The sequence below is a fragment of the Bos taurus genome, chromosome 11 (assembly GCF_002263795.3).
Source record: "Bos taurus isolate L1 Dominette 01449 registration number 42190680 breed Hereford chromosome 11, ARS-UCD2.0, whole genome shotgun sequence".
Classification (NCBI taxonomy): Eukaryota; Metazoa; Chordata; class Mammalia; order Artiodactyla; family Bovidae; genus Bos; species Bos taurus.
Genome location: NC_037338.1, coordinates 97,816,968 through 97,837,478, shown reverse-complemented (window position 1 = coordinate 97,837,478; position 20,511 = coordinate 97,816,968). Strand labels below are relative to the sequence as shown.

The 20,511-nt window shown below is 49.9% G+C and overlaps 2 protein-coding genes across 16 annotated transcripts in view; one reads left to right on the top strand and one right to left on the bottom strand.

Moving 5' to 3' along the window:
• Positions 1 to 1,793, top strand: part of ANGPTL2 (angiopoietin like 2) — a 35,965-nt gene extending 34,172 nt beyond the window's left edge. The window contains exon 5 of one of the 2 annotated variants that reach the window (XM_005213249.4): positions 90 to 1,793. In XM_005213249.4, the coding sequence (XP_005213306.1) occupies positions 90 to 289 (200 nt within the window). In that variant the 3' untranslated portion in view covers positions 290 to 1,793. The remainder of the gene's footprint in view (positions 1 to 89) is intronic. The other variant, NM_001109814.1, reaches the window with a different exon arrangement.
• RALGPS1 (Ral GEF with PH domain and SH3 binding motif 1) overlaps positions 1 to 20,511 on the bottom strand; it is a 302,633-nt gene that overhangs the window by 141,400 nt on the left and 140,722 nt on the right. The gene's annotated exons all lie outside the window — the stretch shown is intronic.

Below are 20,511 nucleotides of genomic sequence, written 5' to 3'. Positions count from 1 at the left end.
GGCAGGGGTCCCTCGGAAGCCCCCCAAGAGCAAACAGCGGACACAGGTCAAACCTCCTCCCTGATCTTCTCGCTCTTTCTCTCCTGCAGGCAACTGTGCCCACTACCAGAAGGGCGGCTGGTGGTATAACGCCTGCGCCCACTCCAACCTCAACGGGGTCTGGTACCGCGGGGGCCACTACCGGAGCCGCTACCAGGACGGGGTCTACTGGGCTGAGTTCCGTGGAGGCTCCTACTCGCTCAAGAAGGTGGTGATGATGATCCGGCCCAACCCCAACACCTTCCACTAGGCTGGCCCCCCTCAGGGCTGTGAGGACCGGGACGCTGGACTCTGATTCCCCGAGTCACCGCAGCAGATAAATGCGACCGATCTCTGTCCCTACTACTCCTCTCCACCTCGGACAGCCCTTCGTGTTTCCAGACAGGACAGGACTGCACACAAGTCTTTCCTTAAGTAAATTAAGTCCCTACAATAAAAACACACCTGCAAAGTACCTTCGTAATATACACGTGTGTGAGCCAACCTCGTGCACCTGTGTGTATGCCGCGTATATATGCGTTTAGATATATACCCATGCCATATATCTAGATACATATATATAGGTTTGCCGTATATACTGAAACACGTGTATATTCAACTCTCAGACGCTGAGGGCTGCTCACGACAGCTCTGCTCTTAGGAGAAGAGCACTTCGTTTGTGTTGTGTTACTTGAGTCTGAGGGCGCGTCGCGGACCGTGTCGCTCCAGTTCCAACAGCAGGGCTTGGTGTGCCCGTGCCTGGCCGCTCCGAGGGCCGGCCACAGTGCTACCCTCTCACACCGGGCTTCCCAACCTGCTTGCTTAAGATCCTCCTTGGCACCTAACCCAGTTTCAGAATACCCTCCCCTCTCTATTTCTAGCCTTCTCCTTGTTCTCAGGACAGTTCGCCACCTCCCCAGCCAGCCAGCCGCCCACCCGCCCGCGTGTTCACTCCGCCCGGTTCACTAAGTGCCTTTTGCGCTCCAGTCCCAGCCGCTCGAGTTCCAGGCACCTTTCCTGTTCTCCTCTCCTCGCCGACTTACTCCTCACCTTTTCTGTCCCCCTGTGCTTTCTTCCCGGGCAAGATTCCCTAGGCTCTCAGTAGGAAACAGTCTGGACTCCACGTGGTCAGGAAAGGGAAAGTCAGGCCCCAAAGCTCGCTCTCGACCACACGGACAATGGTTAATTTCAGTCTCGTACCTTCCAGTCACAATTAGCCTACCTGTCATTTTAACCTCCGCAGAAGTAACAGCCTACCTTGCCAGAAGATGCTCAACTGAAGAGAAAGCATCATCCAATTGCTGGGGGCCCCAAACGGCTACAGACCAAAGGTGCCGAGCTCTCAGGCCGACTGGCGTCCACATCTCGTCTCCAGACTACACTTCCCCAGAGACCAGGCGCCTCAAAAACTAGAACTGGCCACTTGCCATAAGTTACTGAATAACCAGGGGCCACGGAGCCTTCGGTCAGCACGTTGCTGGCCCTGAAGCATCAGGCTCGGTACTGCTGGGACTCTTGCCAAGCAGGGAGTGAGGGACGAACAAGAAGGTGAGACCCTCCTGGAGGGCGCATGGGTCAGGGCGGGCGGGTGAGACGGTGGAACGTTTGGTACTGTTTGCGTCCGGCTGTGTGCCTATTACCTCAGCAGTCTCACAAGTGTACCATGTAGCACGTTTTGTGTATATAAAAGGGAGGGTTTTTTTTTTTAATATATTCTCAGATTATCCTTGTAATAACACATCTGCAATAAAAGCCGTTTGTGCTATTTGGATGTATCTATATTGTGTGTTATTGTTTTAGAAAGCCTTCCTGGGGCCTCCGACACCACAGCCTCTTTGAGTAACACCAGGAAGAGATTCGTCCACTGAAATCTACTAAATGACACTCCACTCTCCCTATCCCTGGGTGCCACCCGTGCCCTCAGGAGTCCCATGACAGAACCTCAGGCCACGAAGGCTCTCTGGAGTCCCGCCTCCTTAAGTCCAGTTGTATTCTGGATGTCTCTGATGGATACAGGCAGTGCAGTCAACCCCTAAAACACCCTTCCCCAGATCTGGTCCCATTTCATCAAATGGCACCATCTATTTAACTGCTCTGGGCTTCTCTAGTGGCTCAGATGGTAAAGAATGTGCCTGCAAGGTGGGAGACCTGGGTTCGATCCCTGGGTTGGGAAGATCCCCTGGAATAGGGATCTGGAATACTCCAGTATTCTTGTCTGGAGAATTCCATGGACGGAGGAGCCTGGGGGGGCTACAGTCCATGGGATTGCAAAGAGTCAGACACAACTGAGCAGGCATGCCTACTCAACTGCTCGGGCCAGAAGCAAGGACTCCTCCCTCTCCCTGGCCATGGTCCACCATCCCTCCGCGCAAAGCCTCTTCTCTGCCTTGGTATAGGCCTTCCTCCCCTCTCCCCTTGACTGAGGCTCCCCACCAGACCAGAAGCCCTGTGCCTTCGCCTTCCTCGTTCCAAAATGACTTCCACACAAGCTGCCAGAACCATCTTCAGTGGACAGGGAAGGCGTTTCTGGGCATGACAGGAAACCCCAAAACCATAAAGGAAAAGACAAGGGATAGGATTAAAGAAAATACCATATTTTTTGCCCTCTGACAAACAAAGCAAAATAAAACATGACCAAGATTGAAAAGCAAATACTAAATGAGAGAAAAATTTAGGATTGACATTCATGCTGTGCCAAGAACTCTTTCAAATTATGAAGAAAGATATAAACACTGTTACAGAAAACTCGGTGAAGCACACAAACGCAGTGGAAGACTCACAAGTGGCCAGCAGACAAGAAAAGAGGCCAACCTCAGTAATCGCCAGAGCGCTGCATTGAATCAAGCAGAGACCATCACACGCGCCTGGTGGACTGGCAAAGACGACAAAAGGCCAGTCTCCACGTTGACAAGGGAATAGAGAGGAAACACGTACTCCGTGTACTCTGCATGGAAGTATAAACGGATTCAATACTTTTGAAGAGCAGTCTGGCAATGTATATATCAACATTTGAAATGCACTGAAACCTTTGGACTCACCAATCTCTCTTCGTGATAACCAAGCAATGGTGCCATACGAGAGCCTTTTCTGGCAGAGCTGTTGTGTGGAGAGACTGATGCTCACTGAAGCTTACTGAGTGCTGGGAACTGGACTTGTGTCCATGTATGTGACCTCACAGCAGCCTGTGAAGGAGGGACTATTGTTCTCACTCCACAGTAGGGGAGAAAGTGGGGCTTGCAGCCAAAGTGCTGGTAAAAATGCACCTGCAGGATTATTCCAGAAGGTTCTGGGAGTCAGGCTCTAAGGAAAGAGTTCTCAACTCCCTTCTCCCAAACCCCCAGTCAGTGGTGGGGGTCACAGTGGAATCTGGACACTTCCAAGGCTCCTCAACTTTGACCCAGACCATGCCCACCCCACCCTTGGATACCTGGAGTGGAGTGTGTGGCATGCAGGGATGGAAGATAGAGGAAGACAGAGCCTAACCTAACCTGTCATTGGTCATCTGTACAAACCCCGGAGCTGCAAGCTCGGGAAAGGGGGATGAAGAGTAGCAACTTTTTTTCTCAACTGGTTGGGAATCAAACAAAAGCAGGGCATGACACCACCGTTCTCCAAGCCCCACTCACCCCAATACCCAAAGCTGTTGTTGTCATTCAGTCGCTAAGTCATGTCCCACTCTCTGCAACCCCATGGACTGCAGCATGCCAGGCCTCCCTGACCCTCACCATCTTTCAGAGTTCACCCAAGTTCCTGTCCGTTGAATCGGTGATGCCATCCGACCATCTCACCAAGCCCCACTCACCCTGATACCTAAAACTGAGTCTTGGTCAAATCATACCCCAGCTACATGGAAGGAGAGGAAGGAATAAGCGCACCAGAGACTACGAAATCCACTCTCCCTGGGGTAAAACGGTGGAAGGGGAGCAGTTTACCAAACCAACAGCATCAAAGAAGAGAACAGGGAGAGGAAAGGGCGGTGCTCAGAGCACAGCTCCTGGTGCCCCGGGAGTTGCTCCCCAGCCAGCTTGCAGCCCATCAGCACTCGGCCCAACCAAACCCACATCCACACCCCTCTTCCTCCCCCATCCCGCCCAGGGACTTCTAAGGGGACAGTCACAGGGCTCCTCCTGCTACTAAGGGCTCCATGGTAAGCGGATCCACAGACAGACCCAGGAGGAAGTCAGTGAAACGCTGGTGGATGGAGGGCACCCGCCTCCTGGACTCCTGCGGGGAACATGGCGGGAAGACAGAGAGTGATGCTGAATGGCACCCCTCCCCCGAACCAAGCAGATCTGAGCCAAGACTGAAAACAGAAACCTTTGAACTGCTGCAAACATGGGGCAGGAATCCACGACACTCATAATCCACAGGTGCTTTGTGGGGACTCAAGGGTCCCCTGATCTCCCAGGAGCACCTCATCCGTTGTATATGGTCTGGGAAAGACTCTCAGTTGCAGTAAGGGAAAGCTAGAGAGCTGGCTTAAACAGAAAAGGGAACATTTTTTAAGTGTAACAAAATGTTAAACAGCCACTTTTTCTGCCTCAGTTTTACCTGAGGCTCGAAAGGCTAAGGACAAAATAATAGCTGCCAAAGATTCCCACATTCTGGAGCGAGGTGCAGGACCATCCCTGTGAGGGGTGGCTCCACAATGGTTCTGCAGCATCAGCTGACTGCCCATCTGTGGGCTCTGTGGGAGGCTCAGAAAGTGCATCCCAAGGAGTCGGGGTGGGCGAGGGGGAGAGGATGAGTTGTCCCCATGCTATGCTCCCCACCACCACAGGGAGGGTGGGTGCTCCCCACCCACCCTACTCAAGTCTAGTGAGAGGAGCTTCCAGGGACCATTCCAGGAGCCTGGCGTGGGTGAGCGTCAGCGCTACCATCTGACTCATGTCTCAAGTCTGCAGGCCGGGGCGGGAAGCAATGAGAAGCGGTACTGCACTGCGAGCCAAGGGCAGGACCACAGTGGGGGGTAGGGAGGCCCGGACATGGGTCCTAGGAACCAGGGGGCTGCCTGCATGGAGGGGAGGGGGCAGTGCTGGAGGCCCAGGGGCCAAGGAAGGGGCACTACTCCCACAAAGGGAGCTGAGTCAGAGGTGCCCAGGATGGAAATTCTGAAGAAGCAGCAGCAAAGAGGGAGAAAGGAAAGCAAAGTGAAGAAAAGACAGAGCGTGCGTGCTGGCAATGGGCACGCGCACAGGGCGCCAGCTCTGGTTCCAACCTCAGGGGCCACATCAGATGGGCCCTTGCCTCCCCCTCGTCTGTCACGTCTGTTCCCACCCCGAGGGCCACAAAGCTCAGTGGCCCGGGGGGAGGTGGGCTCTGGTGGACTGAGCGTGTGCCTCCCCACTCCAGGCCTCCTGCCTGGCCAGGCTGTGGGAGCCCAAGCTTCTGAGCTCTACCCTGGACGGTCTGCAGGGACGTGACTGTTAACAGCAGAGAGACTTCGGGGCCTGCTGCATTCCCTGGGTTGACTGGGAAAAGAGCTAATCCACAGAGCAGGCTGGAAAGGACACTGGGGAAAAATAAAGTCGGTTTCTTCTTACACCTGATTGAGTCCAGCTCCTTTAATAAGCTGGTTACATAAGGACACGAGGTATCTCCCGGAGTCCATGAGCAGGGACGCAGCTGGGCCTCACGAGGGCCAGGAACCAGAAACTGCCTGGAAGGCCTTCTAAGAGGCCAGGCGGCCGCCTCTCGGCCTCTCTCCCTTTCCTTCCCCTTCCCCTTGCCTGCAGGGTCTCTGTTTCTCATTGAGAGGATCTGCTTTTCCCAGCACGGAATTTCTGAGCTCATGTGTCCTCCCCAACTGAGTGCCAGCAAAGACCTGAAAGCCCTCTCCTCCCCGACTAGCTCCCAGCCAGGGGACCTGACTGGTCCGTTCCAGCTGGTCGTCCACCTCACTTCTATGGACTGGGCTCCAAAGCAGAGCTGCGTGGAAGGCACACGGCTGCTGGTGCTCAAGGCAGTGGAAGGAGTAGGGGAAGTTCCCACGGTCCCATGGGAGGAGAGGTCAAAGCTGGCGCTGTACCCGAGAGGGTGTCCAGGCGATACTCCAGCTGTGGTTGGAGACTGCACTTTGCCAGCTAGATGGATTCTGTCCATTACTCATTACATCGTGTCCTACCAGCTCCTCCCCTGCGGACGCTTGCCCTCCCAGGCTCAGCTGTGTCACTAAGCATGACACACAGCTGTGCCCAGATGGGGCTCTTCCTGCCCTTCCTGGATACGCAGTTTCTCAACAGCCTCCATGGATACAGGAGGCCACGAGTCCCCTGCTGCTGGGCTCTTCCAGGTATTATTTCCTCTAGATAACACTCATGCCACCCACCACCTGTGGGCGGGTGCTTTCCATGCGCCAGGCACCATGTGCATCTCTCTAAACCTTCACAACCACCCTGTGAGGTGGGTTCTACAATTAGCCTCCCTTCGACATAACAGAACTTGAGGCTCATGGGCCCTAGGTGACTGGCCTGAGAACATGTAGCCTGGGACACTCAGGGTTTGAGCTTGAGCTTGTCTGATTTTTGAGCTCCTGCTTCTGGGAGGATTAGATCTCGGTCCCCAAAGATGAAATGAAACCACTAAGGCTCCTCCCTCACTCCATCATTGTGTCCCTGTATGTCTGAGGATCATGAGGCATGAAGTCCGCTGCCCATAGAAGCAGATGTGTGAGATGGCCGGCCAGCCTGCCTGTGCAGAAGCAGCCGGATGGACGGTAGGGCCCCAGGTGTCAGGAAGTCAGGCTAGGGCTGTTTGCCCAATTTAGCCCCATGCTGATGGCAGAGAAGAGTAAGGGCAGTGATGGAGGACATTGCTCAGCTTCCTGGGGCTTCCAGTCCTTTGCCAGGACTCACGGGGCTGGCCCTGCCTTTCTCCTTTTCTCTTGTCAGACAATCTATGGACTAAGCCTCACCCTTTGGCACGGGGAGTGTCCTGCTTGTGGCTGGTCCGGCCGTCACCTCGTGCACCAATTCCATCTCATCCAAGCCTTGGTCTGCACCATCTGGTAACTGGGTCCCCACTGTGCTGGCTTGTCTCCCATCTCCACAGCTTCAGGACCCGGGCTTGCTTGGCTAGTCTCAGATCTCACAGTGAGGCCGGAATCAGCCCCAGTCTGGGATTCTGCCACTTGTGAACACATGTCTTGGTATCTACTATCCCTGGGGCACTCTGGTACTCCCATTTCTCCTGACCTGGGGCATCCCAGGCCAGCTCACCCACACATGGGAGCCCAGACACAGATAATCCCTCCCATCTGTGCAGCCTCCCCCAAGCACTTCCACAAGCAGCACCTCCCCCGCTTGCCAATGGTCATGATACATCTGTCTCCACGGGCTGGTCAGGGGTGACCCCTTCCACCTGAGGTGGTACGTGTGCCCTCCTGGAGCTGAGGGACGTCTCACATGAGGAAGACAGCTCCCTGGGCAAGGCTGAACTGGCCACACTGGCCCTGACCCGTAGCAGAGCCCCTCCCAAGTGGCTAAGGAGTCCAGAGGGAGTAGCTAAGAGGGAATGGAATTAGAATTGCCTCTGGAGCTGTGTTTAGACACAGGCCCACACCCCAGTCACCTCAGAGAGTGGGAGAATTAGACGAATTACACAGCTTCCTTGGAGCTGGGGAAGCCGACCCAGCCCGAGGCGAGTGTGCCGGGCGTGGACGTCTGTCAGTGCCTCTCCAAAGGGCAGCGCAGAGCTGTGCTGGGGATGCGGGGAGGGGGACTAAGGAAGGACATTCAGGGCGAGAGGCAGGAAGCAGGGACAGCCGGGTGGGAGGCCGGACGGCCTGGCTGCCTAGCCCAGGCCCAGGGACCACAGCCTTGAAGCAGGAAGCAGAGCTTATCTGCACAAAGAACTTGTGGGTGGAGAAATATGTATTCAAACTACAGGCCCTCCTTCCCCTGTCATTTCATCGTCAGTCACTGGTAGGTAAAGGCCGGTGCTGCTGGGAGTGGAGAAGACAGGCGGGCGGGCACGGCTGGTGGGAGCTCAGCGCAGCCCGGAGTGGTCCTCACCAGCACCACTCGTCGTCTTCACCCAGCAGTCCCACCTCCGCTCACAGTGTTTCAGAAATGCCCTGGCAGGTGAGCAAAGACACACGCACAAAGGCGTTCTCTGCCGCAGCATCCGTCCAGGGGGAAAAGTATAAACGACCTAAGTGTTTATCAACTGGGGCCAAACAAATCGACTCATGTCCAGGCCCCAGTCTGACAGGCCACCACGTGGCCATGGGTGCCACGGAGCCACGGGGAAGAATGCAGGAGTCAGGCGCTTGCTGCCACTGAACAATACCCACTGCACTGCAAGGGGAACAAAAAGTAAGGTGCAAAACAGGCTGTTCACCCAAATGTCCCCAGTTTGGTTAAAAAGGGCAAGACTCTTTGCCCACCCCCACGTGCCCAGATACTTGTATGTGTGGATTCAAGTGCCCAGAAGGACACACCCACCTGTCAGCACTGGCCGCCTCTGCAAAGCAGAGACTTTCTAAGGTAAATAAGTTTTACAACAAACAATGTTTTACTTCTGTCATTTTAAGAGTTTGTAAAAGGATCAGTGGGCTTCCCAAGTGGCTCAGTGGTAAAGAATCCACCTGCCAATGCAGGAGATGCAAGAGACGAGAGTTGGATCCCTGGGTCAGGAAGATCCCCTGGAGAAAGAAATGGCAACCTACTCCAGTATCCTTGACTCGGAAATCCCATGGACAGAGGAGCCTGGCGGGCTACAGTCCAGGGAGGGTCACAAAAGAGTCAGATACGACCTAGCGACTGAACAACAGCAACAAATGGAAACGATCAGTGCGAGCAGAATGGCACCACTGGGCACAGCCTTCCTGGCCGCACGAAGTGGAGCTCTCGCCCCCACTGCCCCCCAGCACTCCAGCCCTGAACAGGCACTCGTGGGACACTGAAGACCTGGATGCCTTACTCTAGGCCTTTCTGAGGATAACTTCCTGGGACCTTTCGGGCCTCATCAGCTTGTCCTCAGGCACCCTTCTTGCTCACAGAGCAGCTGGAATTCACCACCTCTGCCCTAGAGGATTTCCTCCTCTCAAAAATAGCTTCTGAGAGGGACCCAGAACTTCCTGCTTGTCCCAGAGAGCCATCTGACAGTCTCTTTTCTTATTGAGTTTTTTTTTTAACGATAAATATTTTACAGCAAACAATTATTGTTTACTCCGTGTAGAAGATTATCTGGGGTTCGCTGCATGCAACAATTTTCCCTTCCCAACAACCCCATGAGGTAAATCCTGTGATTATTCACATTTTAAAGACCATGGAGGGAGGCAGAGGGGAAGCAAGTAACATTTCCAAGATTATTCAGCTAATGAGCGGTGGAGTCAGGACCTAAAAGAAAGTGGCTGGCCAGCAGGCCCCTAGCTCTTAACTACTCTGATATACTGTCTCCAAAAAGTAAACAGAAAATAGCATACATCTAAGGACTCTGAGGATCAGTGGCTTGCCCTGAATTTATGGGTTCACAGAGTCCTCTCCATAAACAGTCAAGAGCAGGTAGGAAGTAATTCCTTCCTCTTTGCCCCTGCACTAGTCCCTTGTTGCAGACATCAGCTCAGCACCCACAGCCCAAGGGTACACACCTCCATCTTCACCACTAGAAGCCCAGACCCCAGAGACTAAAGACCAGAGAGAGGGAGAAAAGGAGTCTTTCCCTCCCTAAAGCCTGCTTTCCATAGTCTGGAGTTCAGCCTGAGGCATCTGCTCTGTTTGGGAGATTGTCAACAGCAATCACGTCCTTTTTCTGGGTCGGCCCTACCTCCACAAAGGAGCAGGTCTCAGCTCTGGACTTCCGTTGATACAGCAAACCCAAAATACATACAGGAATTGCTGGCTCGCTCCACCATCATGTAGGCCGCCCTGTGGGGTAGCTCAGCATTTCCTGATTCCTGCAGTTAGAACTTGCCTCTCTGTCTCTCTCTGGCCCTGACTGTAACCTGCTCCTAATGCAGTCCCGGGGCCTGCTGTGTCTCCTGCGGCAAGTCCGTGGGCACCTTGAGGACACTGTTTTGCCCTCTGTTTCTGCAGCATCTCTTGAATTCCCATGGCGGGTCCATACAAAATATGTGTGCAATGGATGAATGAGTACACTTCAGGCAGTTCAAGTCTGTTTTTTTCAACACTGAGACCCTGACAGTCGTTTGTGTGTTGAGTTTTGCAGCTCGTTTTGGTCCAGCACAGATGAGGAAACCACAAAGCAACACACGGGAGGCAGTGACACAGGTGGGGCCGTGCACTAGTTATCCATCGCTGTGCAACGCATCACCGCCCCCCACGCCAGTTAGCAGCTACAATAATGAGTATTTGCCATCTTGCAGTTCTGTGGGTCAGGTGTTTGGGTGTGTCTCAGCTGGGTGTGTCTCTGGCCGTGTCCCGTGGGACTGCAGTAAAGCTGTCGGCCGGGGCTGCGTCTCCTCTGGAGGCTCCGCTTGGGCGGGATGTGCTTCTGAACTCACTCACGTGCCTCCTGGCAGGCCTCAAACCCTCGCCACTGGCCTCTCCACAGGACTGCCAAATACTGAGCAGCTGGATTCCCCATGGATGTGTGCACCAAGAGGGAGGAAGAAGACAGCAACACCCCCCAGAGAAACAGTCCTTTAATAACCGAAGCCTGGAGAGATGTCCCGTTACTTCCGTCACACTCAACTTGCTGGTAGCAAGTCAGTGTGTCCCGCCGTGCTCCAGGGGAGGGGCTACAGAAGGAATCACGGGGCGCTGTCTTAGAAGCTGTCCACCACGTGAAATCTCTCAGATTCTCAGGGCTACTTTCCCTCCAAAAGAGACACCCCAACGGCCCCAGGTGAGTCCTGAGGCTGGAGAAACTCTAGCCTTTTCTGCATCCCTAACCCTTCACCTCTTCAGGGCTGGCTGACCCTGGCAGGGCCCTCCATCTCCCATCTTGAGCCCCCCGTACCACATAGGAGGGTCCTGGCAACATTCCTCTTTTCCACCCACTCTCTGGTTTCCCCAGAGGGTAAAGGGCTATTAGCGGGAACATTCGGCATCTTCTGAGGTTACCAGGCACTGGGGTCAGACCGGGGTTTGAGAAGTGGTCTCACCATTAGAAAGCGGCACTAGTAAGTGGTGAAAGTTTAGTGAGTTTTTCTCAGCTTGTGCAGCTATAAATAAGTTAAAAAAAAAAAAAAATAGTGCCTCCCTGAAAGGAAGAGGAGTTGGGAAGATTAAATGAAACAATGTGTGTAAAATGTTTGGTGTAACACCTGCCACATGGTGGAAAACGTGTGCTCTAGTCTTCATTATTATTACTGTCAGCTTCTAATTAGACACTCAAAGACTAAAGGTCAAAGGAGAGCAGTCATCCTGATGACTCTAACCGATTCCTGCTAGGAAAACACACCTTTGCTGGCACAAAAATGGCCTCATGCTCTCACGGCCTTCTGGGGATCACACAAAACTGCTTGACCCAGAGAAAACCTGACTGCAAGTCCTTCCTGTGCCCCAGAAGGGACCAGTGTGACAACGTGCTCAGCTCTGGGCCACAGAGCATGGAAGAAACAAACCTCCCCTCCAGCGTGTTTTCCTCCCACATTGTTTCTCTCCATGGAGACAGAGATGATAAACAGAGGATGCATAAGTTAAGGTGGGTGGAACCCCAGCCGTGAACAAGAAGTCTTGAGTTAAACTTGGTATCCAGCTGGCATACGACTTTGGTAGGTCATAAGTGAAATTGTAGGGATTCCTTCATTTGCAAAACGGGGGTTTTAAAACACATCCACTGGCTTTTTAAAAAGTTTTAATTAATTTCTTTATTTTCGGCTGCACTGGGTCTTCGTTGCTGTGCTCGGGCTTTTCTCTAGTTGTGGCGAGCGGAGGGCTACTCTCCAGTTGCGGTGCGTGGACTTCTCATTGAGGTGGCTTCTCGTTGTTGAGCACAGGCTCTCGGTGCGCAGGCTTCAGTCATCATGGTGCATGGGCTTAGTTGCCCCTCCGCATGTGGGATCTTCCTGGATCAGGGACTGACCCCGTGTCTCCTGCATTGGCAGGTGGATTTTTTTTTTTATCACTGAGCCACCAAGGAAGCCGCATCCAATAGCTTTTTGTAAAAACTGAGCAGGACTGTGAAGTCCCAGATAAATGGTGGATTTTCAGGTAACAAATCCTGAGATTGCAAAAGTAAAGGCAAAATCCTGTCTGGAAGGGAGAGGTCTGAGATCATATGCAGCTGAGGACTAGACAAAATAATGGGAAAGGATTCCTTCTATGCAGATGCGTTGTGTCTTTGTGTTACTCTGCTGACTGATAAGCACACAGCTTTCGCCTGCCTGCTGGGCCACTGAGGGGGTGGATGCCTTGATCTGGGGGAAGAAGAGACCTGATCTAAGGCTCTCCGGGCTCAGGAGGGAGGGCAGCAGGTCAGGGCCTGCAGCTTGCGGCTATCGGGTAGAGAAGGCAAGGAGCATGGCCCTGGGCTCCAGGAGCAGGCTTTCTAGAACGCAGGCTTTTCTCTGTGGCCTCGACATCCCTTAGCCAGCCCCAAGCTGTGCTTCCCCGGCTAAGGAAGGAGGAGCCTGGCTCCACACGGGTTCAGCTGGAGAGACAGGGTAGGAAAGCAGGAGATGACTGGAGGGAGGGATCAGAGGTTTGCGGCCAGGCAGCAGGCTGAGGCTCCAGGAACGACCAGGATGGATCTGTGGAACAAATGAGTATTCCTTGGGGATTCTTGCAAACACGTGGGGTGGGGAAACTGAAGGGAAAAAAGACTGGATTTCCTGCATGTGGAATGGAATTTTTTCAATTGGGCATTAAAGGAAAGGATTGCCCTTAATGCTGACAAGCCTGGGGACAGCTGGATAACACTGTGGTCACCCTGACTTGGGAACCACCCAACTTTGGTCCTGGTGTGGCGGGGGCCCCCACCAAGGGGGAAGCAGAAGCTCTGCTGGCATCCTTCAGCTCAAGCCCTCCTGCCTTGTGGAGGAACAATCAAGAGAGCGTTATGTCCGTGCCCTTTCGTCTCTGCTTGAATGCACACACATCTTCATCCCCAAAGCCCAGGTACAGGGAGACACCATCTCCCTCATCCTGATGATGCATCTCCATCAGGCAGACATGCTCACCGAAGTCTGTTTTAGGTCTTTCCAAGGTTTTGCTCAAAAATGAGCTGCTTTCAAAAGGGCTTTCCCTCTCCCACCTCCAACAATTTCTGAAATACAGTGATGTGCCACAGGCTTCTGCATGGTCACCAGCCCGGCCTTCCCCTTACAGCTTGACTTTCTCTAAGCCGGGCATCTGCTGTCGGCCAGGAGACCCATGTTCCAGGCAAGCCCAAGCCAGGCACGCCCGTACTCTTAAACCCTCCTGATCCTCCACTGCTCGTGGGGGTTGGACCCTGAGCCTCCCACTCTCAGTGTCTAGGCCCTAAGAGACCTCACCTCCCTCTCACTCCAGCTGCTTCTCACGACCCTCCTGCCCTGTGCCCCCAGCATTCACTACTCTCCAGCCAGTTTTTCCAACAAACGTCATTTTCCCCTACTTCGAGGCTCTTGCACAAGCTGTTTTCTTTGTCTGGGATGCTCACATCCCACCTCCTCACCCAGCTCACTTATCTTTTAGGGCTTCCGGCCCCCAGCTTGGGACAGGCCCCCTTTATTTGCTCCTCTGCCTTTCCCGCCACGGTGCTCAGCTCATTTGGTTTCTAGAGTGCGCTGCCGGTGATCAGAGCTGGGCCATGAGCTCCACGGGAGCAGAACCGGAGTCCGACACCCACTCTGCAAAGGGCTTGGTGTGTGCTGCCCTCAGGCCCAAAGCGGGAGCCCCTCTCTTGCCACCTGTTCTGGGGGCTTTGGGGCATCGGGATTAAATCCTTCTTTTTGGCCAATAACTACTTCTTTTCCAAAGTCCTTTAGATATCCCTCAGTTTAGGTCTGTTAACTTTATACTCTGAATCTGGAAACAACTTGCCTTTATTTTAAACTTCAGAGTCTCTATCTGAAAATAAAGCCTTACTTTTTTAAAAAAATGGAAGGGTTTGCTTATTTGAAGGAACAGCTTAGCTTCTAGAAATGTACTTCACATATTAGAAGTTTGGGTAAATTTACCAAGAATCTAAATGTTCTCTTTACTATTCAGAACTGTCAGGATGCCTAGTTTTTGTTCCTTGAGAGAGATCACCATTTTCCACATTGCCTATAGTTACTTTTAGAATCAGGCTCTAACCCTTTTAAAATCCATTACATTCCTAATTTGATTTAGCTATTTCCTGGAGGGAATTATAGGTACTAAAAACCAAACACCCTGTAAGTCAATAAAGGCTGCTTAGAAACAAATGCTGTTAGCTACTCTTCACAGCTCACAGCCTGCTTCTGTTATTATTTTGACCCAAACTGGGTATTTACAAGGAGTTGCTATCAGATAAAATTAAGCTACAAATAACTGACTCGACTATTTCCCACCACTGTTTTTGCACTCTGAAGTAAACGGGAATAAACTTTTTGAGACAAAGAGAGTCTTATTTTTAAAATGCAGTAAGTTTTTCCCTCCGTGTTTTTTAAATTATGTTTCACGAGAAACAGTGCACCAAAGTGCAGCCAACTGGCTCTAAAATTTGCATCGAAAGGAGCTGGAACACACACCCACACGGTTAATAACAACGGCTAGCACTACATGAGGCGATCTTTACATGGAGTAAGCGACACGGGTGGGAACGGTCGGTCCCTGGAAACCAGGCGGTGTTGAACCTTCCACAGCGGTTTAAAAGAATCGTTACCAAAGGAAAACCCATACTTGCTATCAGAGGCGAATAACCACTGAAGCAGCATTCGAGGTCTCAAGCAGGAACTAAACGAACACAGCAGCTGGAAATATCAAGGACTGACCTCAAGTTCCTCCCAAAGAATAACTCCCTCTCCCCCAGGGAAAGACCTACAGTGAGGATGTTGCCAGGGGAAAAAGAAATGGTTTCAGACATTTTTTCCTATATTGTACTTTCCAGGAATTATGTAACTTTTCCTCTTTTGATAAACAAATCCATCCCTAGGACAAGCTGGGTTTTCAAGAGGAATCTAGTACTACAACCACAACCTCCATTTGGGCAGGGTCTCTCCACAGCCACAGAGGGCAGCGAGGCCCCGGCTGCCCTCAGGATGGGGTCTTGTTTCATCCTGTTTAATGAAATCGTGCACCCCCACACCCCATCGTAAACCCTCACACAGCGTCCTGAGGACGGAAAGCACGGTGGATCCGCCTCCTGTTCTTTCCATCTGACGTGTACGTGTCAGGAGTCGTTCTGGTGCAAGGATGAGAAGCGCAGCCCAGCTGGCTTAAGAGGGGAGGGAGGGCCTCGTGGGGCTGAAGGGGCAGGAGCAGGCCATGGAGCGGGACTCACTCGGGGGCCAGCAGGAGGGTCTTCCAGGAGAACAGAGGCCCACACGGAACCTCTCAGGGAGGACCTGCCAGGAAGGCAGCTGCGATGCGATGACCAAGGACAAGCAGAGGGGGCCGTCCAGAAACTCAGTGGCGTTGGACTGGGGCACAGGCTATGTGTCCGCTGGAAGAGCGGACCTGTCCTTCGGCCTGACGTGGTCACTCATGAGGGGCATCTGGCCAGCGGTCTGAACAGGGGCTCATCTGAAGGGGAGGGGTCTGGAAGCATACGCTTAGTCTGACGAGAAGGGACATGGGTTAGCAAGGGGAGGCGGTACTGGTCCAGTCTGCCCTTGGTTGAGGTCCAGTGACCGACCCCTCAGAAGCCCAAGGCCGCACGGCTTTGTGGTCCACGAGCAGTGTCACAGCAAAGTGCCAAGATAATTTATCCTACTTGTATAAAGTGTATTGATCCCACTGTATTATTAATCGCAAGTGTATTATTAATCCCACCATACTAGTGCCCGATGGAGACCATCCACAAGTCATAAATAGCAGAGGACATACAGGTGACAATTGAAAGGGCGGGTAACGACCTGAGCAGTGGAGGTGGGGAGTCGGGAGAGGGCGGCGGCAGAGCCGAGGGCTGACAGCCAGGCCATCTGGGCCGAGGCCTGGCTCTGCCGTGCTCCTGTTATGTGACCCGAGGCAACCTCTCAGCACCTGCTTACTCACTGGGCCATGGTGAGCGTTCACTGAGTTGATGCATTAAAGCACCTAGCCAAGTGCCAGGCGCAGAGGAAGCAGGGGATCAACAGCAATTCTAGTGATCATTTTATGAGAGAGAAGAGGCCATCCTTAACCCTGGAGCACCTGTGCTAGTTAAACCAGGGGTTGCCCCCACCCTAATGCCACCAACCCATTTTCAGATCGATCAGCCTCAGGCAAGGCGGGAATGGGCTTGGCAGCTGGGCATGCCCAACCATCTACATATCTGAGATGGTGATTCACCCCCATGGTCACCTAGGTGGAAGGATACTAAGTTTACAGCAAGCTATAAGATGAGAACAAAGAAAGGATAAGAAAGTGTAAAAGAAAAGAATGATAATTCAATAACATTGCTTAAGTCTAAACACACGGAAAGACTTTTACTCCCCTACTAAAAGGCAAGATCTCTCATACTGGGCCCAGCTAAATATGATTTCTGGAGGAGGGCATGGCAACCCACTCCAGTGTTCTTGCCTGGAGAATCCCACGGACAGAAGAGCCTGGCGGGCTGCAGTCCACGTGGTCACAAAGTGTCGGACACGACTGAGCAACTAAGCACAGACAAGCACACACAAATATGATTTTCAAGGATCACACTTAAGACAAGACAACTTAAAATATCAAAATGAAAAATACAGTCAAAGATTTATAAAATGAATGCAAAGGAAAAATAAATCAGATTTCACAGAATCAACATCGATGAAATAAAAGCAAATAACAAATGGAATCAAGATCATTTTGTATGGGACCCTTCATAACAAATCTGCAACTGTTAAAAACATCTATTCAGTCATTGATATCCACATGGGATTGGCTCCAGGACCTCTGCAGATACTCAAATCCAGGGATGCTCAAGTCCCTTATGTAAAATGCCATAGAATTTGCATACAACCTACGCACACCCTCCCCTATACTTTAAATCATCTCTGGGTTACTTATAATACTTAATACGATGTAAATGCTATGTAAATAGTTGCCAGCATATGGCAAATTCAAACTTTGCTTTTTGGAACTTTGTGGATTTCTTTTTTCAAATATTTTCAGCTCAGGGTTGGCTGAATCCATGAATGCAGAACCCAGGGGTATGGAGGGCCAACTGTATACAAAATAAAGTAAGGCAGAAACTATTAGAAATGTAAAGTGACTCTAACATATATTTCTGTTCCTGATCGACCAGGTTGTCAAAAATGAAAATCTGAATGTTATAATGTAATTATAAGAGTAACTTGTGAGATTACATCTTCTCCAGCACCCATGAAACATTTACACAAATTGATCTTATATTAAACCACAAGATAAATATCAACATATTTTTAAAAACCTCAAAAGCATATGGGTCATATACTAAAACCAACATTGAAAAAATTAGAAGACTGTTCTTAAAAAGCAAAGCCCTTCATAGTGGTGTTATCCACAGTAACGCAAAAGTGAAACAACTCATACGTCCCTCAAATGATGAACAGATAAATAAAATGTGGTGGGGCTCCACTGGTGACTCAGTGGTAAAGAATCCACCTGCCAATGCAGGAGACACGGGTTCGATCCCTGGTCCGGGAAGATCCCACGTGCTGCAGAGCACCTAAGCGCATGGCCACAACTACTGAGCAGGTGCTCCAGAGTCCATGCTCTGAGACAAGAAAAGCGGCTGCAGTGAGAAGCCCGTGTACTGCAACCAGAGAGTAGCCCCGTTCTCTGCAGCTAGAGAAAAACCCACATGGCAACAAAGACCCAGCACAGCCAGAAATAAAATCAATAAAGTTTTAAAGAATAAAACGTGGAGCATCCATTCAGTGGAATACTATTTGGCAATAAGAAGGAATGAAACACTGATTATGCTCTAACATGGATGAACCTTGAAAACATAACACTCAGGGAAAGAAGCCAGTCATAAAAGACCACATTGTACAATTCAATTCATATGAAATGTCCCAAATAAGCAAATCTACGAGGCCAGAAAGTACATTAGCAGTTGTCTAGGGCTGAAGGTGAGGGGGTGGAAGGGAGGTGGCTAGAGGAAAAGGAGTGACTAGAAACAGGTTTGGGGTTTCTCTTTGGGGTGATAAAGATGTTCTAAAATTGATATTGCAGATGGTTGCAGAGCTTTGTGAATGTTCTAAAACCATTGGTTGTACACTTTAAATGGGTGACACATGAATTACAACTCAATAAAGCCATTTGAAAAAAACCAAAAACAAAAAACTCAAGCCCTTGGAAATTTAAAACATCACTACCTTAAATAACACTTGCATAAAAGAAAAATTGAAACTATAATTATTGAACACTTTTAAGACTATTGTGAGCATACTATACATTTAAACACGTAGGATACAACAAAAGCATCAATTAGAGGGAAATGTATACCAGTAACTATTTTCCAATGAAAGTGGAAAGAATAATGTATACACAAATAAGCCAATAATTTGTTTACAATAACAAAACAACTTTAAGGAAAGCAGAAGAGATGAATTGTAAGAGACAAAAGAATAAATTCCATATTTCATCAAATTTAGGATGTCATCTATTACAAATTTAGGATGTCATCTATTACAAATTTAGGATGCACCATTATTTTATGTATCGTAAGGAACACTGCTGCCAATTAACCAGCATCACAGTGCTTTGTTACCACCAGTTGAAAGATGCATCCCAATTTGAGAGGTTTAAAAATGCGGAGGGAAAAGGCACATCCTAGACTGATGGAATACAGCAGATTAGAAAGCAGGAAGACAGTGGACTGATACACAAACACAGAGTCTAATCCTTAGGAAAGACCAACAGACATACCTCTGGCAAAGCAAATTAAAAAAAAGAAAGAGAAAATGAAAATGCACGCTATTAGGAATGCAAAGCAAATATAACCCCATATACACGGGAGGTTAAAATGTATAAGCGGTTACACAAAACTTTTCGGTCAAAACAAACTGAGGAAAAACTTTATGCTAATCATTTTTAAAACTTGGATCAAATGAACAATTTTCTACTAAAGTTTAATTTTCCAAATTAGTTTTAAAGGAATTTAAAAACTGAATACACAATGCTCATAGAGGACATTTAAAAGTTGTCAAAAATGTTATCTCAAAAAACTTGCACTAGATTTCTGAAAATATTAGGGGTCATATCCATAAAATCTTAATTTCCCTTGTTCTTAGTATTATTTTATATCATAAAATTAGCATAACTGTGAAAACCAAACTATAAGAAGTATTTTTCACCTGTCAAACTGGCAAAGGGAAAAAAAGGAATGATAAAGGAAAAAAAGCACATGAAGACACAAAGCATTTGTGCACATGCGGAAAATAGGCAATTTCTTTGCCCTCTAATGTGAACATAAATTGTTACAACCTCTACGGAGAGCGTTTTGAAAATATATATGAAAAGGCATAAAATTTCACATCAAGTTTTGACCCAATAATCACACTTTCAGGAATCTCTTAGAAGATAATAATCATAATTACACATAGGAAATTTATCCAACAGGGATGGCCACTGCAGAATTTTAATAGCAAAAATGTAGAGACAATTTATATGTCATTATTAGAGAGCAGATTTCAGTTGGACAAATCCAAGTGGGACTGAGTCACAGTATAGAAATGCAGGTAATAACATTAAATGTTCACAATAGAGTAAACATACAGATTTTATATGCACCCAAATGAATGAAAAGATTTGAAGCAAATAATGTTTATCTCTGGATGAGATAACAAATGATACTAATCTTCTTATCTATTCCTAATTCCTTTCAATAAACACATATTATTTTTGAATCAGTAAAATCAATAATCATTATAATAATTTCATTGAGACAAATCTTACATAATATATTATTAATGCCCAGAGAACCAGAACACAGGGGTTTGGGCCTGAGTTCCCCCAGTTCAGTCTTCCCTAGAGGCTCAGAACAGTAAAGAGTCTGCTGACAATGTGGGAGACCCAGGTTCGACCCCTGGGTCAGGAAGATCCCCTGCAAAAGGGAACAGCAACCCACTCCACTATTCTTGCCTGGAAAATCCCATGGATGGAGGAGCCTGGGGGCCCCCATCCATGGGGTCGCAGAGTCGGATGCGACTGAGCAACTGACACACTCCCCCAGTTCAGAAGGATGGGGATAGACCAGTAAGAGTCTCGTGATCCTTCTGAGCTACAGGCTGCGGAGGCTTGGGATTCACTGGGCATCTGTATCAGCAGCAGAATATCCCTTGTTCCAGGACCCTCCTCAGGAAGTCCCCATTCTCAGGGAGTCCCAACAGCCTGTTCTAACCTGAAGAGCCAACCAATCACCTTTTTATCCATGACCCATGCTGCTTTGTGGAACTTTCTCAACTAGAAACTGTAAAAACATCTCATGTAGCACTGAGTAGGTTTCTTAAAAAAACAATAATCCTATTCAGACTCC